General features: G+C 38.4%; 1 protein-coding gene across 1 annotated transcript in view; it reads right to left on the reverse strand.

Annotated features, from left to right (window-relative positions):
• The window catches only part of ZNF292 (zinc finger protein 292), a 53,970-nt gene that overhangs the window by 24,514 nt on the left and 4,203 nt on the right, over positions 1–25,253 (reverse strand). The window contains exons 2-3 of the mRNA XM_033054396.1: positions 2,283–2,437; positions 1,740–1,818 (exon numbers count right to left, since the gene is read on the reverse strand). Of these exons, the coding sequence (XP_032910287.1) occupies positions 1,740–1,818; positions 2,283–2,437 (234 nt within the window). The remainder of the gene's footprint in view (positions 1–1,739; positions 1,819–2,282; positions 2,438–25,253) is intronic.

Genomic DNA, 25,253 nt, shown 5'->3' on the forward strand with positions numbered 1-25,253 from the left:
GAGCTGGCTGTTGCTGCTGGGATCGCTCACCCACGCCTGCACCGCCGGCACCGGGCAGGCTGCTAGCCCTGGCCTGGCGCTGCCAGTCCCGCCACCGCAGTGTTCACTCCCCCTGACCTGGGGCCCGGTGCTGCCTGCCCGGCCCCTGCTGCGTTCACTCCCCCTGGTGTGGGACTGCCCGCCCAGCCTCCACCGCATTCGCTCCCCCTGGCCTGGCGCTGCCTCGCTGGGGCCGGGTGGTCTCGGTTCCGGGCTGCCATGGGCTCTCACTTCCTGGCTGGCAACTTTTAGAACACTGTTTGTATATAAGCCGCTCCGGATTACAAGCCGCACTTCCAGGTATGGACCAAAGCTTTAGTCAAAACGGTGCGGCTTATAATAGTGAAATTACTGTAATTTGGAGGGAGGGGGTTTACATTCTCCATTTCAAAGAGAAGTTCCTGCCTTTCTCAGCAGACACCTGTCCGCCAAACCAAAACAGCAACTTTTCATTCCTTGTCCGTATATAAGCCGCACCTGATTATAAGCCGCACTTTGGGTTTGGACCAAAATTTCAGTCAAGATGGTGCAGCTTATAATCATGAAATTACTGTGATTTTGAAATCGGCCTCTTTTAAAAATGGATGAACAATTTCTCTAGTCCACATATTGTTCTGGTACCAGGTGCCTAAACTTGGTCTTCTCAAACTCTTCAGCAGTTCAATTTCTAGTACTGGAGACACTGAAAAAAAATATTTTTATTATGTCAAAAGATATTAGCTATTAAGATCTCACTGCATGGTTCTATGCAAATATGATGAAACAGGCTGGAGTTTTAAAATTAATTAAAATATCTTCCACTGCACTTATATCCTAGAATAAATTCTGTGAGCAGATGTACATTTGGGAGCAAACTAAATACCTGCAAAAATCTGTGGCTTAAGTAGCAACACACAACTTACACTGTTTTTTTACAAAAAACCACAAAACAAAACACAAAAACAAACAAAAAAACCCCCCACAAAACCAAGAAATGGCTCACTTTTCTGTTACTTTTCCACCTGCTCTCAAGGCTGTGGAACCCCTCATCATCAAACACATCTCTTCAGAATTCATTAATATAAGGCAATTGCTAGTAAAAATTCACTCTAAAATAACCAGCCTTTCATCTTCCCATGTTATTTAGGCTGAGAATTTGGAGGTAACAGTATTTGGTCTTTTTATTATTATTATTATTATTATTATTATTATCATCATCATCATCATTATTATTTTCTCCTCTCCCCCCGCCCCCACCTTTGTTTTCTTTAAAACTCTAGACTGGACCTCCCACTATATATTTCTGACAAATACTGAGAAGCAGAACTTGCTCCAACACCCTCCTTTAATGCAATGCTCTAACCTTAATCAGCCAGTGCTCTGTGAGATCTAACAACTCTTCAGTATCAACTGCTTTCATACATATGTTTTAAACATACAACTATATACAGTAAAGAGTGACTTATATGATAATATTTCATTTCTAAGAGTAGTAACAGTCAGCTATATTTTAAAACATGAATTTTCTTTCAATAATCTGTAAATACTTTTTTCTCCACAGCTGCTGCATGCAGACAAATGATATTATCTTCAGCAATTACTGCAGAGTATGTAGGGTTTCAGCTGAAGGCCTTGCTCCTTACAGACATACTCAATATCCCTAGGCTTCCAAACCATTCTGAAAAGCTTTTAAGTCTTCAGTTCATGAACTATAAACTCACCTGTACAAAAGCCTGAAATTCTTCCCATTTATTTTCAGGTAGGTCCAGAGGCAGACACAGTAGAAGTTCAATACAGCTTCTGGAAGTCAAAAAGGAGTATTATTTGAAATAATTTTTGATGTTGAAATTGTATAATTAACAATTCTTTATTCTAATATCAAAATAGTGATCTGAAACATCAGCCATTAAACAGTTTGTCTTCTTGAGCATATAAAAAGGTCATGAACACTCTTGCAGGAATTGTAAAAGCAAGTTCTCTAAAAGAAACCATAAAAAAAAAAAATCATCCAATCCAACCCTGTAAAAGCCTGCGCAAACTGATGCACTTTCAGACAGTATGCAGATCAATAATAGCAAAGTGCTTCAAGCCAGGAATGCTGGTTTGTCCGAGGTCAGGAATCCTTCTTGCCCCAATTCCAACAACCAGATATTCTCCCTTATGTATAGCATCCACCATGTGAAAGGCAGGATTGGGAAAACATTTAGGCAGTGAAAAGTTAAGACCATACAGACTGGTTTTAGTAACCCAAAAATCATACTCACAGTGCTAAACGTTCAAGCACAAAGGCTACGTTTTCACACTCAGAGGTAAGGTAAGGTCGTGCTTTAACATAACTTCGGATAGCCACCGTGTACACCTCCAACAGAGGCAGAGGATCTTCTGATGTCTTCCACTTTTCTGCATATTCCAACAAAGTCTATTTAGGAAAAGGAACAAAAAAAAATCCAAAAATCAGAAACAAATATAAATTTAAAATTTTGTATTTCTCACTAGTAGATCTCCTTAATATGAATTACATATTCTCAAAGTATGCTTTTTTCCCTTAAAATTTACTGTTTTATTAACAACTGACACTTAAGACTCTGCATGCAATCATTCTCTGATCAAACAAAAATGTTATGACTGACACTTCCTCCCTGTGGTAACATATGATTCATTGTACATTCGTGTTTTCCAAGTACAGAAGTCTGAAGAGCATACCATAGTTAAGGGCTGAAAACTCATTTTTAGACATTCATCTCTACATTGTAGCTTCTAAAGCAAGTAAACTTGAAAGTATTAGTCTTTATTTTAACTTCTCTACTTCCAGGAACAGTTTTACTTTTTCCCTGCCTTGCCACCTTAAAGATAGAGATATCTTCAGGACATTGCTTTTTACATGGCTCTGAAAGGAGTATGTTCCATGCATTTCAAAGATACCACTTGTACATCAAAGACTCATTAGTAAAAAAAATTGTTTTCCTACTTGCCACATGAATACCTAGAGACAGTGATTTCAAACTACAATTCATAAGGGTCATGAAATAAACATCACACACCAAAGTGCAGAAGACTTCTATTCATTTCAGTCAAGGCCAGCGGACTCAGACACATTTAGGCGGAGTAGATAGCAAGGTTCTCCAGCCAACATCCCAACCACAACCCCCATGGATCTCTCCTATCATGCCTAGGGTGACTTGATGGATTGCCAACTAACTCCTACACCATGGCAGGTTGCATGGAGTCTGTCATATTACAATGACCAATTTTGTTGTTTGCTTCTCGAGGGGCAGAACACGCAGAAAGCTGAGAGTAAGTTTTGATTGTGTGATGCCCTGCTGAAAGCAGGGCCATTATAATATACTGTTTGGAGTAATATGTTGATGGAGTTGTGGGTATCCTGAAGAACAGAGACTCTACAGCCTTTCTGGGCAACCCGTTTCTGAGTGTTTAGAATCACATTTATTAGGATTTTCCTCCAGCAGCACCTAAAGAAGCGGTCCCACAGGTTCTCAACAGAGGGATTAATCCCCCTCCAACTGGTGCTAGCACAGTTGAGGGAGTAGCAGGTGCTCAGCCAGGACACACTGGAGCTGATCAGGAGAACAGCTGGGCTGGTGCCCCAGAGCTGGTCCCAAGCCTCCACTGGTGCATGAGGCTACTCCTTCTCAACCCCCCCAGCTTTGTGCTCACCATAGGTGAACTACATGTCAGTGCATTCCCCCTGGATGTTGAGCTCTCTCCCAACACTCTCTCTGACCTCCCTTACTTTGCTTGCTCCCACCAAATCACTACCACTCACAAAAGTGCAGAAGGTGTGCTCTGACTCCTCATTCAATTATTAATAAAGAAGTTAAGATAATATTTGCTCCAGTATTGAGCTTTGATAGGAAGCCACAAGTAGCTGCCATCTGAACTTTGTACTACTAGGTCTTTGGGACCCACATTTCTGCCAGTGGACTATTTAATAGATTTGTTTGTAAGAATATTGTGGGAGATGAAATACTAGGACCTACTGATGCCTGGTAGAAAAACATATGCTGCTATCTCATTGTTTGCAGAACCACCTACTTCACAGAAGGAAATCAGATTTGCCCATGTGAAAGCATGTTACAGAGCTCATTCTGTCAAGGACATTTAGCAAAAGCCACAGTTCAACTTTTCATCAAGGCCAGCTGTAATTAAACTAATTTTGACAACATTGTTTCAATTCTGAGAAGGTTTGTTCTGGTAAGGAAAATCAGAGCCCTCTGAGCAACAAAGCTACTTCTGCTACAGAGTCCCTCACATACCTGAACAAGAAACAGAACAAAATGGTTCTCAACTCATTTAACATCAAATGTTGAAATTTTGTTTAATTTTTAACATGTTAATACAACTATCTAAAAGAACTTGTTATGTTTGGGATACAATGTAGCTCAAATGATAAAATGGAACTTGGTAGAAGTTTATGTATCAAAGTAAGAAAACCAAACCTTAACAGATCTGGAAAGGAAAGCCATTATATTAAAATCCAAGACAAAACTAGGTTTATTCCTGTCTTCAAATATGCTAAGCTAAGCTTAAATTAAATTCAGCATTGTCTGTCTATGGTAGCTGTATGTACTGAGTTAGCCAGTGGTAATATTAAGAACATTAAATCGAAAATTCTTACATTTGGCAATATCCAAATAAATCCTCTTAATAAAAAAATGTCAGTTATACTGTACTGAATCAGAAATCTCTTCCATGTTGCCATTTGCAAATACAATACCATCACCGTACATTGTTCACCCAAAACAAGTATGAAATATTCAAGTTTTGGCAAAGTGCTGCGTTCAAGTCTGGTTTGGTTTTAGAGATCTTACTACACAATCAATATGTAAATAAGTTACATACTCTATCTCTCCCCTGCAGAATATGCTTCTGAGCATCTAGTGCTTCCTACTGGAACCTTGAACCTGACTGGAATATTGTCTGTTTTACTGTAACACTCAATTGGATGCTCTCCTAAGAGCAGCAAAAAGCACCAAAGATCACGGTAGAGAAATCAAGGAAGAGCACAACAGAACTGAAGCATGAAAGAAAAAACAGAGGAAGACTGGATAAACAAATTCACAATATTTCAGTACACTTGGCAATTTTGCTCAATGCACTAGAATAATCAGACCAGAACAAAGTAGTTGTCTTCAAAGAATCTTGAAAGAAACTCCAGCAAAAAAGCCTCCCTTTGTCCTAATACTCTTAAAACCAGAAGTTCCGTGACTTCCATCACCAACTTGTCACATGCAACTTAAGGATGTTACTGATAAAACAGCACAGCTGAACAAAAAACAGCCCAGGAAAGTATACAGTAATTTCACGACCATAAGGTGCACCGGACTATAAGGCGCACCCCCCGGGAGTCGGCAAAATTCACAATTTTGTAGATCAGATAAGGTGCACCGGGCTATAAGGCACACTTTTTTTTTTTGCAGTGAGGCTCCGCCCCCGCTCGGTTGCTGGCCGAGGCCCCGCCTCAACCCGGTAGCCATTGGCCCCCGGGCCCGCCTCCACCCAGCAGGGGTGGTGCCGCGAGCCCCTGGGCCCGCCTCCAGCCGGCTGCCGTGGCACTGCCGGCTCCTCCCACGGTTCACAGTTCACACTTCCGGTTTGGCAAATTTCGCAACTTTGTACATCAGATAAGGCGCACCAGACTATAAGGCGCACTTCCAGGTTCAAGGGAAAATTTTAGTCAAAAGGTTGCGCCTTATAGTCGTGAAATTACTGTACTTTATATTCTTCACTTTTTGGGTCTTGGAGCAATGTTTTGGATGGAAAAGGCAATATCTTCTTCCCTTTGTCCAGCTGATACAAGTAGTCACATTAAAAGAATGAACAGCATATGCTTCATGGATGTTTACATGGATGCCACGGACCTGTTTCCTCAAAATGATGTTGTTTCTTCTTAAGAATTCACCAGAGCAATCAATGCTGTACATTTCACAGTACAGTACTTGCAGAAAATTTAAAGTTAAAAGCACAGTGATGTAATCCTTTTTACTTATGGAGTAAACTTCTCCTTTTAAGTGTTTTGGAATGACTTGCATTTTTGTACTGGAAAAAACACCACACAAATGCTTTTTGTTAAAAGAGTATTACAGTTTACCAATTTCACACTTGCTTAAAAGACAATTCTCCCTGTAAAGGGAAAATGTTAAAATAAATTGCTGGTGAGACTGAATAAAAGAGGGACAAACATAGTAATCTGAAATTCAGGATAGCTTACTGTTCATATTGATTCATAGATATGCTGGGAAAATTCTTTGCATTAGTTTGGAATGCTACTTAGCTCAGATAATTAGCTTTATAATTGGAGATACATAGTTAAAACTAACACTGCCACCCAAAATTACTTTCCTTTCTGATTAATTTGGAAACAAAAAAACCTTCTCTTTTTAGACTAAATATATATAAAAAAAAACTCAAACCAAACTACAACAAGAACCAACCTTCCAAGTGGTAGCTAACATGTAAGACCAAGGCAGTAACAGCATAAACTATCATTCAGTTTTAACCAGCTTTTATCCACATTGTCCAAACATGCTACAGCTGGCCTGGAAGCCAATTAGCCAAATCTGGTCAAGTAACTTCTGTCCATAAGGTAAGGTGATATTTAGGAAGCTGATCTATGAAGTCATGAATCCTGTTTAATACTTGAAACACCATGCTATTAGTTGCTGTAAATTTAATTTTGAATTTGGCCCACCTACTTTTACTCATCTCTTCTTCAAAAGACCACAGCAAACAACAAGATAAATGCAAGCATTGGCAAATGAAGGATGTTTTCAACTTAGCTACCAAGGCAGGACAACATGTCCTGGAAGTGTCTCAAAGTGTTGAGGACAAGAAGGAAGAAGAGGTAAGAAAAAAGGAGGAGGCAGGAAGATATAACTAAACAATTGGTCATCTAAGAAGTGTGACTGAAGAGTGTCAAGAATATTCTCACCTGCCATTACAAAGATGAGAACCTAAGGAAGAAACTGACAGTCTCAGTAAAGTGACACTGATTCATAACACAAGTGACCACTGAGACCTGTAACAAGAAGACCAGGAGATCTCAAGTTTCAGCATGGTGGTCAGCATGCTAAAGAACCTCCAGCTAGGCAGTATCACCATCCAATCTGCACATGGGGGAATACTGAAGACTGCTGACCTGTAATGACAGAACCTAGCCGGAATTTTCCCAGATAACTAGGAACTTTATAGAAATACCATATAGTCATTAATACCAGAAAATTGGATGAGAGAATTATAAAAGCACTTGCAGAAACTATCACAGTCCAATGAAGACCACTACAATCCACATTCAGAATAATAAGAATAAATGGAAGCAAATTAAATATCTTTTTTAAGATATGAAGTTCAGTAGCAGTTAGTCAAAACAGATATAATCAACAGATTGGCAAATTCTCAGAACACACCATCCAACAAAAAGTATTCTGAGTGTTGGTGACCTGTTACTACTATCTTTAAAAAGTGACAAACACGCTGTAAAAAGCAAGAAGAGAAGTTTGCACTATAACATACTGGCACTAATTTCAGCATTAAATAGTGCTATTTTAGTCTCATATATATAGATCAGCCACTTCCAAGCAATTACATGAACTATATTAAGTATTTACACCCACCACACCCTTCAAAAATATTCATAGTATGACAGATTTCCTTGCCTGGATGTCTCTAGATTATACAACATGGCCATTATACAGAGAAAATCAAATTCATTCTGCTTTGCTTAACGAATCAGTATTGTGCTCTGCTTACAACCATAGAAAGAAAGAATTTTACCCCCAGCCCTGGGCCTCATTCAGTTATTTATCTCCCTAGTCAGGACGTGCTTGTTAATCAAGCCAAGTACTGTATTCTGAGCACAGCAGCAAAAGTTTTGTTCCACTGTGAGACTGAAATAGGTATTTTATTTAATGCAGCAGTTTACACAGTCAAGAATCCTCCAGGAGTGGAATAATCTTGACCTGTACAATAAAAATAAATATGTACCATACCTGTGATTTAAACTGTGGAAAATGTACAGCCACAGGTAACATTAATTCAATCTTTATAATTTTTCAATCTTTATCAGAACCCTTACAAGAAGGTTGCTGTAGCAACCCACCCACCAGAGGATGCTTTACAAAACAATCTTCTTTGCTAAAACTAGCCCTACAACACCAAAGCAGCGGTATAGTATGTTTCATACTAAAAGGCATCATTATTTACTGTTAACAGGAGTTACACAAAAATATGGTCCACACCTACAAGCTTCTTCAGCTCTGAAGAACAAATTCTTACCCTGAACACACCTGAAAAAGGGTAAGTTTACTTAAACTCATGTAAGGACATGTTTGGGACTGTCATTTTCATTCCCTGTTACACCCAAAGGACTAAGAGGCTGGGAAAGTGACAGTGGTCACACAGGTAAGATGCATCTCTCAAACAACTCCAGTAAGTAGCAAAACCTTTATTTCAGTGACTTTCTCCAAGCACATCCACACAGTTGTTTGGAGACAAGTCCAAACAACAAGCTTGACACAATTGTATTATGTGGAGATGAGCCTTAGAGAGCTGCACACGACGAGTGGTTGAAGGAACTCCCTCCACAAAACAAACTCCACAGTGGCAGAGGTAGCAAAGCAATGAGCGAGCTCCATGCATACAGGCAGGTGCAGGAGCTACAGCATTTCTCAGTGAGATCACTCTGCCACTTGCTGTTCACGTGGAGCATTCCTACAGAGGCAGGACTCCCCTTGTCACAAGGCCTCTCACTCCTCCAGTACCTGTGAATAATCAACTGATACCGAAGAGCAGCTGCTTTCAGATGAACCACCAATGGCCTGATTCAAGAAAACATGTCCAGCTTTATTCGTAGCTGGTGAAGAATGGCTACAGTTCTGCTATCACCAACAGAAATTTCAAAGGAAAGTGAGGGTTCCAGTCAAGAAAGGGTAACTGAAGAAAACCAGTGAAGCAAGTTTCCCATATGAACCATGCACACGATTTGAGAATATTTTTCCTGGCTTAAGGTTCTCACCTGTAAAGGCAACAGGTATGTTCTAATAACCAGAGCCACTCACAGCTTGTATCACTAGATGATGTATCATGAGGAAATGAAAATGAATTGGAGTCCTGAGTTTGGTATTGTCATACAGAGGAAGATGCAGAGAGGTGCTGTACACTAATGAGCCTGATAACATCACCACTGGAGTCAAATCAAGTTCCACTGATTGCTTTGGACTGGTTTAGAATCGGATGCTTAGGAATAAAGGGACTGAAAGAAGAAAGACATACAGCATAATTTGATCTTAATTTATCATGATCATAATTTATCATGGGACCAGTGCTTTTAAATATCTACATCCATGACCCAGACACTGAGATCAAGTGCACCCTCAGCAAGTTTGCAGATTATATGAAGCTAAATGGTGTAGTTGACACAACAGAAGAAAGGGATACTATCCAGAGGGATTTGGACAAGCTTGAGAACTGGGTCCATGACAACATCATGAAGCTGAACATGTCCATGTGCAAGATGTTGCACCTGGGTCAGGGTAACTCCAGAAGTGAGTATAAATTGGGAGAATTCATTGAGAGCAGCCCCAAGGAAAAGGACTTGGTTATTCTTACGGATAAAAAGCCGAACATAAGCCAATATGGTGTGCTTACAGCCCAGAGAGCCAACTGCACCCTGGGCTGCATCAAAAGAGGGTTGGCTAGCTGCTCACGAGAGGGGATTCTCCCCCTCTACTCTGTCCTTGTGAGACACAACCTGAAGTGCTGCGTACAGCTCTGTGGTCCTCAGCACAAGACTGACATGGACCTGGCTGAGAGAGTTGAGGTTGTTCAGCATACAGAAGAAAATACCTTGGAGAGACCTCACTGTGGCCTTCCAGTATCTTAAGGGGGCTCATAAAAAGGAGGAGGTGAGAAATTTTGTATGGGCAGATAGTAACAGGATAAGGGGTAATGGTTTTAACTGAAAGTTTAGATTTGATGTTAGAAAGAAATTCTTTACTCAGAAAGGGGTGAAGCTAGATGTCTTATCCCAGGCACTGCTCGAGGCTGGCCTTGATGGGTCCTGTGCAACCTGATCTCGTGAACAGTATCCCTGTCCATGGCCTGGAACTAGAGGATCTTTAAGGCCCCTTCCAACCCAAACCATTCTACGATTCCATGAATTTTGTACAATCAGGTTCCTCAGGTGGTCATGAACCTGGCCTTTACTTAAGAGTGATTTTGATCTCCCAGTCCCTGACTTATGGTGAAACAATACATGAAAATGATTTGCGGTATCTTCTTCCTCCCTACAAGATTATACTACAAGATTATAATCTAGAGAAATTAAAAAGCAGGGTAAGAGATATAACCATGATTTTTTTTCCAGTATTTGAATATCTGAAGTTTGTGTGTTTAAGCCTACAAGTTTACTAGACTAACAAGGAAAGATCTCACAAAATTATTCTTCCCAAAGGTAGCTCAAAAACATCAGCTGCCAAAATATTTTCCTTTTCCAAAAAGTACATGAAAAAGTGTTTCTTGTCAAAATCATATGTCATTTTTCAGACACTCTGAAAAGCAGACGATTCTCTTAATTTAGCCTGTAACTACAGAGATACACACACCACAATTAATCAAGTCAATGGTCAGCCCATAACCTGAAAGACAAGGACTTACTTTTTCTGAAGGAATAAATCACTTACCATGGCAATACTATTATCTGACAATAAGACCTGCAGAGTGAGATATGATTTAAACAGATGTTCTTTGTGAAAGGTTGTCTTCTACATTAGATCATGTTAGAAAATCAGATCAAGTGTCAGACATTGCCTTTAAAATGCATACAACAAAAATGAAAGTATTTTACAGTTCCGCATACTGTTTCTACCACATGCATACTCATCATCTAGATGATGTTTTCTTTTTCCATGCAAACTGAGGAAAAACAAGGCTGTATGTATTTGCCTCAGGTCATGAAATATATTGTCTGCGGTCAGCCAAAGAACAGCACAAGAAGAACAGCAATTCTAATACTGACCTTTAAAAGCTACATGCTATTATTGCTTGCAAGTATTTCAACTCTTGCTTCCTCAAATTTCTTGTGTGATACTACAGATGAGCAAAAACTACCTTGCAAATATAGACAGTTGTATTTTAAGAGTGTAATGCACAGTAATAGTCTCACTCCTGTTTGTCAACGTGCAAGCTACTAAAACATGCAATGATGAACCAAGCAGGCAAAGCAAGACACTGGAGCAGTACAGGTATGAAAATACTGATCATATCTATTGAAAGTTTTCCTACACCATGTGAGTGCTGCTGAATGTGAAGAACACTGACAATGCAGCCACACTGACCTGTGAAGAAAACAGAAAACAAAACCTCCTGTTTTTGTATTACCAGCACAATCCTCTCTTTGTATTACAAAACTCAAGTGTAGTCCTGAAGGTAAGCTATAAGACTCTTACCATTTAAACCTAAGCTGAAATTAAAATGGAAATGTATCCCAATATTCTGTACCCTATGCAATTACTTGCTCCTGAACTGCCATGTTTCTGCTTTTGACACTTTAAAAGTAATTTTACTGAAGCTTAGAAAAGTGAGATTCACTAAATCTCTGGTAAAAAATATTTTCCCTTTCATGATTCTGTACTTCATTTTTGCTGCCTTTGCACTGATCTCCACACCTTGCATATCACCACTAAACAAAGACATGGATTTAAAAGTCTGACTAGTAGGCCCAGATAATTTCTCTCTGCTGTCTTCCTTCTCCAACAAAGGAGCTGTCTACTATTCAATTACCAAAATAACCCCATTAGTAAGATTAAAGACAGTCCCCCAAATACTAACTCCAAGGATCTATAATCTTAAATCAGTTTTCACTTCCAAAACTGCAACCTGTCTGCTTCTCCCTGAAAAAGTACTTCCCATGCATGTGCTTCACATTGTTGACCTTTCAGGTATGGTAGTCACGAGCTGCAACTAACTACTTATGTTTAACTATTACTCAAAAGAAAACAGAACGAGATTTGAAACTGCTGGTTACACTTTCCTTTCCCAGGGGAGTTAAGAGCACCATGAAATATTCAATAAAGTTCTTGCAGTATCCATGGTTCCACAAGGACTGTTCATCAGTACTGGAATGCCACACAGACACAACTCTGCTTGAACTTAAGAAGTCTCCGACAGTCACATCGTGCCAGTAGTTAAGTTTGCTGACAACTCTTGCGTGCAGGACCAATATCTTTGAGGAAATATTGAGGAATATCAGATGTGCTGCACTCCATCGCAGAAGCACACAAGGCACAGTTCCCAAATGGTGCCACATTAAGGGTGTGCACACATCCTGATACCAGGGTAATAAAGCATTTTGAGGTCTCACTACAATTTGGGCAGCTAGACCATCAGATACAGAAACTTCTAAAAACATTTCATAAATATATACATTTACACAGCTGCTTTGAGATATCCAAGATGAACACATTTCTTTTAAAAAATTAATATACTTGTCCTTTTTAATACTAATAAATTCACTGCTGAAATACCTACATGAAATATAAATGAACAAAAAGGATTTTTTTAAAAAAACCTGTGAATGATATTCTAACTGCAATGTAGCAATAAAGCTGTTATAAATAAATTTATTGTACAAGCATAAATTCCTCAGAACAAGAACAATATAGGGAGAAATAAAACACTTTTTAAAAAGGAGTAAAAGTATGTTGAATGGCCACTAAAACACTGTTTTTCAGGAATAAAGACAACAGAATGAAATGCTCTCTAATCTTTTTAGGATAGCCAGGAAAAAATTTGTCAAATTGCATGCAGAGGTGACAAGCCCTTGAATGGCAACAGAGCACGGGTACTGGAGAAAGTGCTAGAAATTGCAAGACAGTTTAGTCCCTGACAAAGGCCCTGAATCCTAAGAGATGAAGCACAGAGAACATGCTTGCTTAATGTGGATTCCTGATTAAGTAACTAGGTATAGTCATGATGTTGAGGCTATCTTCTGACCTAACAACAGCAGAATAAAAGGTTTTAGTTTGTTTTCTGGGAAACAAACCTATTACACTGATTCTTGGGCTGAGGCTAAATATTCAACTCATTCAAGACAAGTTCGTTTTTGTAAGCTGTATTTTTCAGAGTAAAACTGTGAGCCTGAAGCATAATCTACGACTTCTACAACCATTAAAGAATTGAGCATGTGATGAAGACAGCATTGTTCAAATTCCTGGAAAGCTGATAGTAGTCTACTTTTAAGGTCAATTTATGATAGTTTACAAACTAAGCTGGACTTCTGGCCTTGAGTCTTTTGTGGAATTCCAGCTCTGTGCCAGTATCATTACCGAATGGCATGAAAAGCCACAGAACCAAACTGGTAAAATAGAAATAAACCTGTAAGTAAAAGGATCTCTCCCTTCCACATGGAACATCAGCCCTGGTTTGCAGCAGTAAAATCATCCCCACCCCAAGAATTCAGTGCAAAAGAACTCAATTAGAAGATGACTAGGATGATACCAGGCAGGACCAATGAGCACAAGACCATGCACTGGGCAATCATCCTCACAGCTTCTAAAAAGGAGTTGCTTCAAGAAGATTTCCAGACCATCAGAACTTAAGTGAACACAGCAACATTGCCTATGATGCCTCCCTCCTGTAAGGAAAATGAACAGACTGGTTCAGAATAACGTGTTCTTTCTAATAAGAGTATTTGAGACAGTAAAAATAAATTAGAAATCCAAATTCAGACATATCTGGAGTAAAAAAGATTTCATACCAGCAGATTACTACCAGATGATGTATCTGTGAAGTCCCACAGCAAAGTTACATCCTAAAGTGACACACATAAAAAATCTTTACAGTGTTAAACTACAATTATTCTCAGCCTGGATGACCTAAAACTTCTAGAGATGAAAACTATCTTCTACTTTTGTGGTTTCTCTCCTTGCCTTTCTCTCCTCCTTGTTGTTCAGTGTTTTACCAGAAGATGGAGAACAAGGCCCTTCATCACATAAAAAGCCAACTGTTGCAATTTTTTTAAAAAAACTGTGAGGCTAAGGTTCCCACTTTGAGGAAAGTGGAGGCAGATAAGGAATCAACCTTAAGGGATGCAACCAGCATTTACATTCACTTCATACAAGGACAAACTACCCGACTAAGATGTCAAATGAAAGAGTATTCAAGCAAAAACTTGAACAGTTCTTGAACTAATTCTGCATGTCAAGAATATCTTACTTCTATGTCTAATTTAAACCAAGTCTACCTCAGATTGACCATGAGACTTTACCCTTAGTCATTAGAAACACATATCATTACAGACCATTTTAAAAGCAATTAAGAGTAAATTAAATGGTTACATAGTATAAAATCCATCTCTTGCCCATTTAAAAAAATACAGGGGAAAAGGAGGGAAGAAAAAAATATGAGTATCTACCCCTTTCACTTCTGATCAAGACATTCTCCACATCACCATGATCATAATCAATCTTTATTCTCCTTTCACCTTAGTCTCCAACAGAAAAGCTCATACAAACATAAATTACTTGTTTCCGTTTTGTTTTTCAATTGGGATACCCTACAGGCAATTTTACAGACTTTTAGGTTAGAACAACATAGAAAAACACAGATATTTCAAACCTGTCCACAAGCATCAGACAGAACAGTACCCATCTGAAATACTGCTGCTATCACAGATTTTCCATAATAAAATCAACAAAACCAGTTTATTTATTTATAATTGTACACAGAGAGGTCATTTTATATCAAAAGAACACAGCACTCTACTTCTAAGTAATTTCCAAAGCAGTTTAACGGTGCAAATTAAAACTGGCACTACTTAACTGATTCAGTATTTGTTTACTAAGGCTTAGCACTGTTACCTTGATTTTGTAGCAACTGAAGTGCTGCAAGAATATTAGCTCTTACATGTTTGTTATTTTAATACAGAACAATGCAGAATCAAACAGCAAAACTCCAGCAGGTACACAGCCTCAGACTGCATATACAAAACTATGGATGACAATCTAATGTATTTGTATTTTCTACAGGACAAGTCCTATTTAAAATATGGTTACAATCAAAGAACTTCAATATCAATTTATACTCAACTTTCATTTTTAAAACCTATCAAGATTTTAAGTTGTTGATACGCTATATTTACTTGAATGTGTCTTCTGAATTGTTTCACAGCTCTAGAAAGCCAAGACTCCTTTGGCTGAAGAATCAGATGATGACGCTTTAATTCTAATGGAGATATTGACTTGTGCCCAGAAGAGAGGATTGAAGCCAGACTCTTAATTCCATCACTTACTACGAGATTGTATTTAAGCAATTGTTTTCACTCTCAATTTCGCAGGCATGGTGCAGAGCTATCCAATGTTTTTCCCATTACAACTCCTCTTCTGACAGGCTGCAGTTCCAATCTTTGCTATTTTTTTCCTTTCCCTTCAAAGAGAAAACTCCAGCTGCTTTCACACTTTGCAAAGCCTTCCTAACATCACACTGGCTTCTCTACCCTGCAGCTGAAAGCAAGGGAAAATCATATCAAGATGAGCAAGTACTGAATCAGCAAGTCAAGACAGACTCATTCAGAGATGAAGTTCAAAACCACAATCTGAGTTTGCCAATTAGGTTCTGGTCCACAAAAAGCTCACAATGACTATACCATTCCAGTGTAATGCACGAGTGGATAATACAGCAGAAAAGAGGGTTCTGAGAACGCAAGTCTCCAGTAAACCCATCACAAGTGGTCATATTTCAGATTGGCATTCAGCTGGTTCCATTAAGTGGATGCCCATTCGCAGCTGAAGCAAACTGTCTGCAACTGCTTCTAGAGCACAGATTCTGGTTTAGTTTAATCCAAAAGACATTAAAATTTCCACACTACAAAGTTGCTCCACAATGTAAAAAGAAGTGTAGTAACAGGGATGGTCAGATCACTTTCAAAGCAAACCTGTGTCTGATCCAGAGTATTAACATATAGGAACTCACTCTTTTGGTTCACGTGTCTCTTCTAAAACTGTTCTTTCAACCACTGCCTCATTCATCTACTGAAGAGAGAATTTCAGGACACTAAGTCAGACTGTATGAGCAGGTATGTTTTCACAGTCATCTGTACAACAGTGTTTCTCCTTCCAAAGGCAAAAAAACCCCACCAAGTTCTGCTCACCCAAGTATTTGAAGTACCACCTACAGCTGTTTTTTATTACTGATACCTTCAGAACCCAGATACACAGTATGCACTCTGTGATATAGATACCCATCACTTAACAGAACTGATTTTTTGGTGTCATCTAAACAAAGAAAACATGAACTCAAACACCTTCAAGTACTACTGTCCTGAACAGTTTTAAAGGCAATCCGTAAAGTGTTGCGAAACTCTATCCATCTACAAGCCTTTTTTAAAACAAACATTCTCCCCCTACCATCCTCTCAATTTTTTTATTCTCAGACTAACAAAGTAAATCTAAAATCTTGCCTATCAAACCAGAATACAAAGAAATAACTGATCTATAACTGCACCCTTTTTTTGTGGCAAAACTGGAAAAATTAACCATACACATCTGGGTTTTATGCTCAAGCTCCACCAGAAAAGGAAAAGGAGCTTCACAGAAACAGCAAAAAATCAAGACATGCAGTAACTCATTCTTCTGTTCATACTTAAGGAAAGTTGTCCTCCCTGGGGACTTAGAGACAACAGATAAGTTCAGAACACACAGAGAGAACAGGTAGCTGTTAAAGAACTGATACTACTTGCTGACTAATTTTGATTTGTTAGAAAGAATTAGAACGCTTTTGAAATCCAGTAAATGTAAACGACTACCCTGCAATGAATGATTCATTTTCTCGGTCTGTTCAGCCACTACACATTCATACATATATTCAGTAGTTTATAATGTAACTACATATTTGGTGGTTTATTATGCAAAGTAAGTTGAGTACCATTCCACAAAAACTAGAAAATATCAAAGCTGAACAAAGACAGAAAGCTAGTAAGAACTACCACTAGCTACTTTTTAATTCTTGCCTAAAGAGATTCTCCTCAAATAACTACATCTACATAGGTCTCTTTTGTGGTTATTTTTCTTTAATAAAACTCTTTGTAGCTCTAGTTACCATTAATACACAATTACTAAACATTTCAACGATTCTGAAAATGCAAGAGTGCACTGAGTTTTTGAACTCCTCTCCCTACACATATTTACACCACCTGAGGCATTAATGACCTTGGTGACTTCTTACAACTACTTGCTTTAACTCAGGGTTGCACAGTCTCTTAGCAGAGTTAAGACTAATTGTGGGAAGAATCCATATAAAAATCTTAAGCATTTCTTTATCAATTTCTTGAGGAACTTTAAGATTATTGCTATAATTCAATTTTTAGAAACATTAGCATCCCAACTCTGATACACAAACATACAAAGTTAACCATGCCTCTAATCCAACTATTTACACTCCACTAGGCAGATAAGGTAACAACCACAACAAAAAAATCTCAGGTTTGTACTCTAATGTATATAACTGAGTAGCAGTGAAGTACCATGACCTGCAATTTACAGATACAAAACCAAGAGACATAATTATGCTGTTGGAAAATATATTTATACTTTTAAGGCAAAGTCCATGCTGGAAAAAGGTTTGAAACAAAGCACCTCAGCAGATACAGAAGCAGAAATAGGAGACTAGCTTGTGGGCTCCACTACAACTCTCACAGTCATTATGTCATATATCATCATCTCGAAAGGTTGTTTAAAAAACCCACAGGAAGGGGAGACAACTGAAAATTAACTACTAAACACAGAACCTTCTCTTAATTGACAATAAGATGTTTCTCTCCCCAAATATAAGTTAAAAGGCACAAGCAATTTGCATGTTTTTCCTCTGGGCATGCTGAACACATACTGAATGAGTTAAGTTTGCTAATTATTAAACCAAAACAGGCAAAAGAAAAGTGAAATTACCTTGGTGCTATTTGTCCCATTAATTTTAGGCACTATTTTGCTTAGAATTCAAACCCAGCTAGTTTTAGAAAAAGACCTAGAAAAACCTAGAAAATTAACAGAGAGCCTCTGCTTACATTCATAATCTATCTTAGAACAAATAAGTTATTTAAAACACCAGTAAATAATTTCATTAAGCCTCATGCTTTGTCACATATAGTAACAGACATTACCATTCTTTAGGTTTGCCTTTAATCTTTCAACATTTTGAATTTAACAGGCTCTTTCTGATCTGGTCATTGGTATAGAATTTCTCTCTTGCATCCTAACATAAGTGAACTCGCTATAGGACTAGGCTACATTTTTCTCTATTCAGCCATTCAATCATGTCTCAATTCAATGTTGCCATCCCAACATTCACATTTTAGTCTGTTTATTTTAAAAGAGCATTCAGCAGTTGGCTATTAAACAAGCATTTCATGAAAGTGGCGGGATGTTCATTACAGTAAACTTCCATCCACTGCCAGGAAATCTAATTTACCTATTCTTTTGATTATCAGACTGGCATATGGGCAGATTAAAAATAGGAAGACAGCCAGAAATAACTGCGTCTAATCTTGAAACATGTACATTTCCTGCAGCATAGGTGACTTAAACCCGCTCTCTCATCAAGTGAAATGAGACATTACGATATTTCTATAGTTCAACTGCATTACATTTTTGTATTAGCCATCTTTATCAGAAGAATGCAACTTCTCCCACTGCTACTTCAAACCCTTTTAATTCTGATGATAACTTAATTGATAAGCTTCATCCTCAGCAGAAAGATTATTCAACAGTTATTTTAAACTTGTCTACTCAGCACAGTCAAATTGGCATCCCAAAGGATGCATTCCATCGATATTTCCAGTGAAAGAACAAGGCAACATCCACCACACTGTGTCTAACAACCACCAGCGTCCTTTCACCAGTGTCAAAGTACTGCCACTGTGTCTATCTGTGGGAAAGGAGAGTAGCCAAGGCCATACTTTCTCCTGAATATGTTGGCAAATCTCAGTAGAACTCTTGAGTTCCTGCCATCACATGAACGTGGTGACCAAGTCTGGCTGGGTATTCAAAAGCAGGGCTCAGTTGCTACACAAGTTTCAACGAAAACATTATGCACATTCCCAGTCTGTAGAATGGTGATAATGAGGTTTCATCATCTTCACTATTAATTCTTAAACTTCCTACTTTTTCTCCCTGGAATTCTCTTCATAAGAGCAACCCTCCAATAATTAAAAAAGTTCAGATTGTATCTTTCATGATTCTGAACACTTAATCTCTTCTTGTACCTATCCTTGCATTCATTGTGTTATAAAAGAGTATATTGTCACAGGCCCCTGAAACAAGAACTCTGTGACAGGAATTGGTGGACAGGGGCAGAGCAACTTGGACTTAAGTAGTATTTGATGCTCTGCTGCATTGACATGCTTGCCTCCCAAATTGAAGAGGCATGGATTTGATGGATGGACCACACTATGCATAAAGAACTGGCTGGATGGCTATATGCAAAGAGTTGTGGTCAATGATTCACTGTCCACATGGAGACCAGTGGTGCCCCTCAGGGGTGAGTACTGGAGCTGATTTAGTATCTTTGCTGGTGACATGGAAAGTGGGACCAAGTGCACCCTCAGAAAATTTTCTGATGACACTAAGCTGTGTGGTGAAGTCAACATGCTGGAGTGAAGGGATGCCACCCACAGGGACCCTGACTGAACGGAGATGGGGACTGTGCAAACCTGTTGGAGTTCAACAAAGAGGTGCAAGGTTCTACACCTGGGTCAAGGCAATCCCAGACACACTGACAGGCTGGACAGAAAAGTGACTGGAAGCAGCCCTGCAGAGAAAGACTTGGAGGTGATGGTTGAAGAAAAGACAACATGAGCCAGCAGTGTGCGCTCACAGCCCAGAAAGCCAGATGGAATGCTGGGCTGCATCAAAAGAAGCACTGCTAGCAGATCAAAGGAGGTGATTCTTCCCCCATTTTATTCTGCTCTTGTGGGACTCCATCCACAGTACTGCATCCAGTTCTGGGTTCCCAGCAGAAGACATGGAATTATTAGAGCGAGTTCAGAGCAGGGCCATGAAGTTGGCAAGACTGCAGCACCTTCCCTACGAACATAAGCTGAGACAGTTGGGACTGTCCAGCCTGAAGAAGAGAAGGTTGTGTAAAAACACCATAGCAACCTTCCAGTATCTGAAGGGGCCTACAAGGAAGCCAGAGAGAGACTCATCATCAGAAACTAGTGATAGCACAAGGAGTAATGGGTACAAATTGAAATCAGGGAAGTTTAGGTTAAATATCAAGAAGAAATTCTTTACTGTGAGGGTAATGAGACACTGATCAGGCTGCCCAGTAAGGTTGTGGACACCCCAAGCCTGGCAGTGTTCAAAGCCACGTTGACTAAGGCCTTGAGCAGCCTGGCCTAGTAGGAGGTGTCCCTGCCCGTGGCAAAGGGGGTTAGGACTAGATGATCTTTCATTTTCATTCCAACCCCTTAACATTCTATGATTCTATGACTCACAAAACTGAGGAACTCCTTATTCATGATTTGATTTAATGCCTGGTTACTGAATGTATTTTATCAACTCACCAAAACAATATTTGGTCTGTTAGATAGACAAATACCAAACAGGATTTGCCTACTCGACCCATTCTCTCCATAATTCTGAAAAACAGAAGAAGAATCCTACCAAATTTTGGGTTTTTTTTCTATATACAGGACTCTGAGAATGCTACACCAACTCAAATGAAAACTGCTCTATTCATCCCAAAAGACAACAGAGAGTTACAAATAAAGACTTTATCCTAAAGGATTTTACTTCAGGGAGTTAAGGTTCTCAAAGGAGCAAATGCACCTGTCCAGCAGGTAGGAGAGAATGAACACTAGGAGTCAGTGTTCGAAGATGGATGGAGCTTTGATAGTTGCCTATGTTACATGAGCTCCTACAAGAAGAAAGAACTGCATGACCAGTTCAGAATGACCAATAATTAAGTGAAAGCTACATTAGTTAACAGAGAATTTTCCTATTCCTCTGATGAATCTTTTATTTACTTTACCTTCATACAGGAAATCATAAAGCTAGAAATATTGTATTCCACAAGACTGTACAACAGTTACAGAAGAGAAGATGGAAAAGACATTTGATCAAACTATTTTTACCAAAAACAGGCACACGTTTTTGTAAGTTTAGTCCAATTTCCTACTGGATCAGATCTATTTTCAGAGAATAGTTTTATAAAGCTCCACTGCCTTTCTGACATCACATACATCTTCTTTCTGAAAGTCTTTGTTCTGCCAAGTACTAGGTGTTATTAGATTAACCCTTCACAAATGAAAGTGGTGTACTCCATCCTTAGAGATGAAAGACCTGAGAAACAATACTATGGAGTTGTCTTTAACGCATATTTGGAAAGATAAACAGAAAAAAATATTTCATACCTCAAAAAAAACTTGCATACTTCCTAATGCAACCGATGCAAAAGCAGAGATGTATTAAAATGGGAAATGCTATCTCAAATGACAGTTTCAAGTCGTACTGTTTACCCATTATTTGAACTAAAATTTGCAAATTGTTGTACATCATTGTAAAGAAGTTGGTGGCCTAAGAACTTCACACTAGTTTCCCTCATGAAAACTAAAGCAATAAACACAGTGTATTATAATTGCACAAGGATATGCATGGAGGCCTTTAAAAACACCAGTTAAACACTTTTGACAGGTATAGATCAATGTCTGGAACACTAATTCCTGAAGATCTGCTCCCTAAATATGTGAATTTTAAATAGATTTTTGCCTTGTATGTCAGTTTAGGTAACATATCACACAGAAGAAACAGCATGCTGATGTCCTATAACTGTTGTAGTTTGATCCATAACTTGAAGAAGTCTTAAGTAGAAACAATGTACAACATATAGTACATCTCCAATAAGCCGAGAGTACAAGAAAATGATGACATTTAAATGGCAGAGTAAATGGAAAAGGTCATATGAAACTCCCTAATTCCTACTTATGACAGAAGCAAAGATCCCCCAGAAAAGGACTTTTTTTTTTTTGCTTCCTTCCCTTCAGACCCGTGGTTTATGAAGGATTCACTCTTTTAAGGGACTGAACATTTGAGACATACAACATAGATATTTTGATACAACGAGATACCCTACTGGACGATAGCATTAACATACATACACTCCTCGTACAACCCTGCACAATGCTTTCTATAGTCAATATTCTATGTTTTTAAACAGTGAATCTTCAATAATTGGTAGTTTTATAAAGTAACCTGGACTTTATTGATACACAGTGGTCAAAAGTGGGGAATAAAGTTTGGATTTCCAGGAAAAGGTAAAGGCAGGAAGGTATGCATCAGTACAGAAAGTTATGCCAGCATAGATGAGCAGCTGCTGCTTACAGCCAACTACTACAAGTAAAGTAGGATCTGCAGAGAGGTCTTCAGAGGTTTTTTCAAAGGGGTGAAGGACTATGCAAAGCCGACCACCTGAATGGGCAACAAGAATCAAGGATATTATGCAGAACTGTATCCACATATCACAGTAGTGTTTCTTAGAGAAATGGTGGTTTGTTGATAGAAGGGGCTTTCTTCATAACTTCAGTGAAGGCATCAAGTAACTTAATTCAGCAAAACACCTGCATCAGGGTAATTATGAAACTAAGTAACTATTTGTTAACCTTACAGGGAAAGATGACCTCTTGTCAACAACTTGCTAAAGTTTTAATAATTTTTATCCCTCCATCTATGTTTTTTCATCTTCTTAACTACCTTAAATTGTTACACTTCAGAGAACTATCACTCTTTTCTTGAATATTTGTACTTGGAAGGAGAAATGTTTTAACTTAAATCCTAAGTCTCAGATAGACTGTCACCTTCTTAGCAAATTCTTATAAGATTGCTACCTTCCCTGCAAGTAAGAACTTCAAAAATCCCATACATTCCAAGGATATAGCAACAAACAAGAAGGAAAGGGGAAAATAGAAAAAATTTAACATCAAGAACTGCAAAAACTGTTCTCAAAAGTTAAAGTAGAAAAGAACTGAAAATAGCATTGAAAATACAAGAGGAGCTTCCAACAGAAAGAATATGCTACTTTTCATTATCTAAATGGGATACAATAAATCACAACAGCCTTAAGCTGCAACAAGATATTAAGTTATACCGCAAGAGTTGGAAGAAGAAATTATTGAAGGCAAAGAACACTGAACTGAAATGTATTATGCAGGGAGTTTTTTTGAATCTTTTTTAATGGATGGTTTTGAGAACGGATAAAACAAGCATTTGTAGCTATGGCTTACCAATAATCACTGCTGCTTTGGAATCATGGTCTACATGGCTTACTTCAATACAGGAAAATATATTAATAAAACCTTATAGTACAGATCTCAGAAGTTCTAACTTCTAACTTCTAACAGCTCCAATCTAGTATGATGCTAGGGCTTGATGCCATTATTGAGGACAAGGATTACAACATTTATGTTCATTGATTAGATTTATGCTAAACAGTGAGGGTGCTTTCTTCTAAATATTTTTACACACTTTTTAACCAGATAGGTACACATATCATTTTACTTGAAAGTAGGACAACTTCCCTAATTCCATGTAGTTTAGCTTAAAAAAAATAATCAGGGGGTTTTGCTTCTATCCACCTCCCCAGTCAAAGAGATAATGTGACTGTTTGACATGGCAAGTCTCACAGTGATGAAGTAGCACAAAAATGCCTGAGGCAGCTGAAAGTGCATGGCTTGTCACAGTGGTGACAGGTGTTTCTCCTCGTGCATTTGGGAATCTGGGTAGTGTACTATATTTTAGCAGATTCCTTGCAATTTCTGGCAGCTGTACATCTCTCCCTGAACAGCACAACATTTGGACATCACAGGTATGAAAGTAAAATTAAAAGTATTAGAAGTTGCAATGGGAATCTTGCACTCATGATAATGTAGCTACCTACATTAACTGTGAGACCACAAGCAACACAGAATGGTAGAGGCAAACGTGTAAAGACAGACACGTCATAACAGAAACTGTTAAGTGTTACCTCAGTGTAAAAATCACTCACTGGACTCAACAAAAAAAAATTTTTTACTTAAAGAAGTGGAAATTATGGAATCCATGCTTACTCAAAAGAAGAGACACGGACTTAATTAGACAGGGCATAATTGAACTGAAAGTTCAAAAAATATCCACTTACCAACAATTACATTCCACCACTTTGTGCCTGTATTATGTAAACATCATTGCTGGCTGTTGAGCCAAACAAAATCTAAGGTGGGCATCTACCTATCCACTCAGTGAAGAGTTTGATGAAAGTTATCTGGAGTAAGAAATCAGGTGTGATATTAAAAAAAAGAGGAAATGTCTTCATACTTATATTAAAAAGGCACCTGATGTTTTGCTGGTAGTGTTTCTCACCAGCAGTGAACACTAATCTTATGGTCACATCACAACTGCAGGTGTTCAATGAAATAGCAAAAAACATCCTTCAAAGGATGTTGTGGTCTTTATACACAGAATTACTCTTGGCAAGGGATCACAGTCTAACTCCTCCAGGAAAAAATACAGCAGTCTACTGAAACACTTCCTTGTCATCAGGTTAAGACAGACTCTGGGTTTGGATAAATCCAGAATATGCAAGTAAAAGGTTAAAGAAAGGTTTTATTTCAAATTTTATGGATAGAACTGAAGATTATTTCTGTCATCTTGGGTCTGAAGACAAAGTTGAGAATACAGAAACTAAAATTGAGGAAGACAATGACAGTTGAAGAAGGTGACAGCACCAGAAAGTCGTCAAGTCTGTGAGGAATAAAAACTGAATGCCAATTATAGTAAGATTAATAGGAGAATTTGTAAGAAAAAACAATAGAAACAAATAATTAGCAAAAACTTGTAGTACACAGTGCTTACAAATATGTAATAGTAATAATAGATATGTAATCTTAGATTACATATCCCTGGATATTACCAAGATCTATTCCAGCATGACAGCACACTCAGAAAAATAGGGTAGGACCTTAAGGTCCTAATACTTCACTAGAACACCAACACACAGAGGAAACCAGCTTAGAACAGTAGGAACAAACTACAGCCAGAGTAGTTAAAAAAAATTTTCTTTAAAAAGTTTTGAGGTGTCTTTTGAAATGTCAAAAAAATTTCATTACCCAATTTTTCTATCATCACTACACCTTTTCTGCTACAAGTTTTAAGAAGATTCTAGGTTACTACTGGGTAAACTGCCAACACGAGAATTAA

Source organism: Catharus ustulatus, chromosome 3, assembly GCF_009819885.2.
Source record: "Catharus ustulatus isolate bCatUst1 chromosome 3, bCatUst1.pri.v2, whole genome shotgun sequence".
Classification (NCBI taxonomy): Eukaryota; Metazoa; Chordata; class Aves; order Passeriformes; family Turdidae; genus Catharus; species Catharus ustulatus.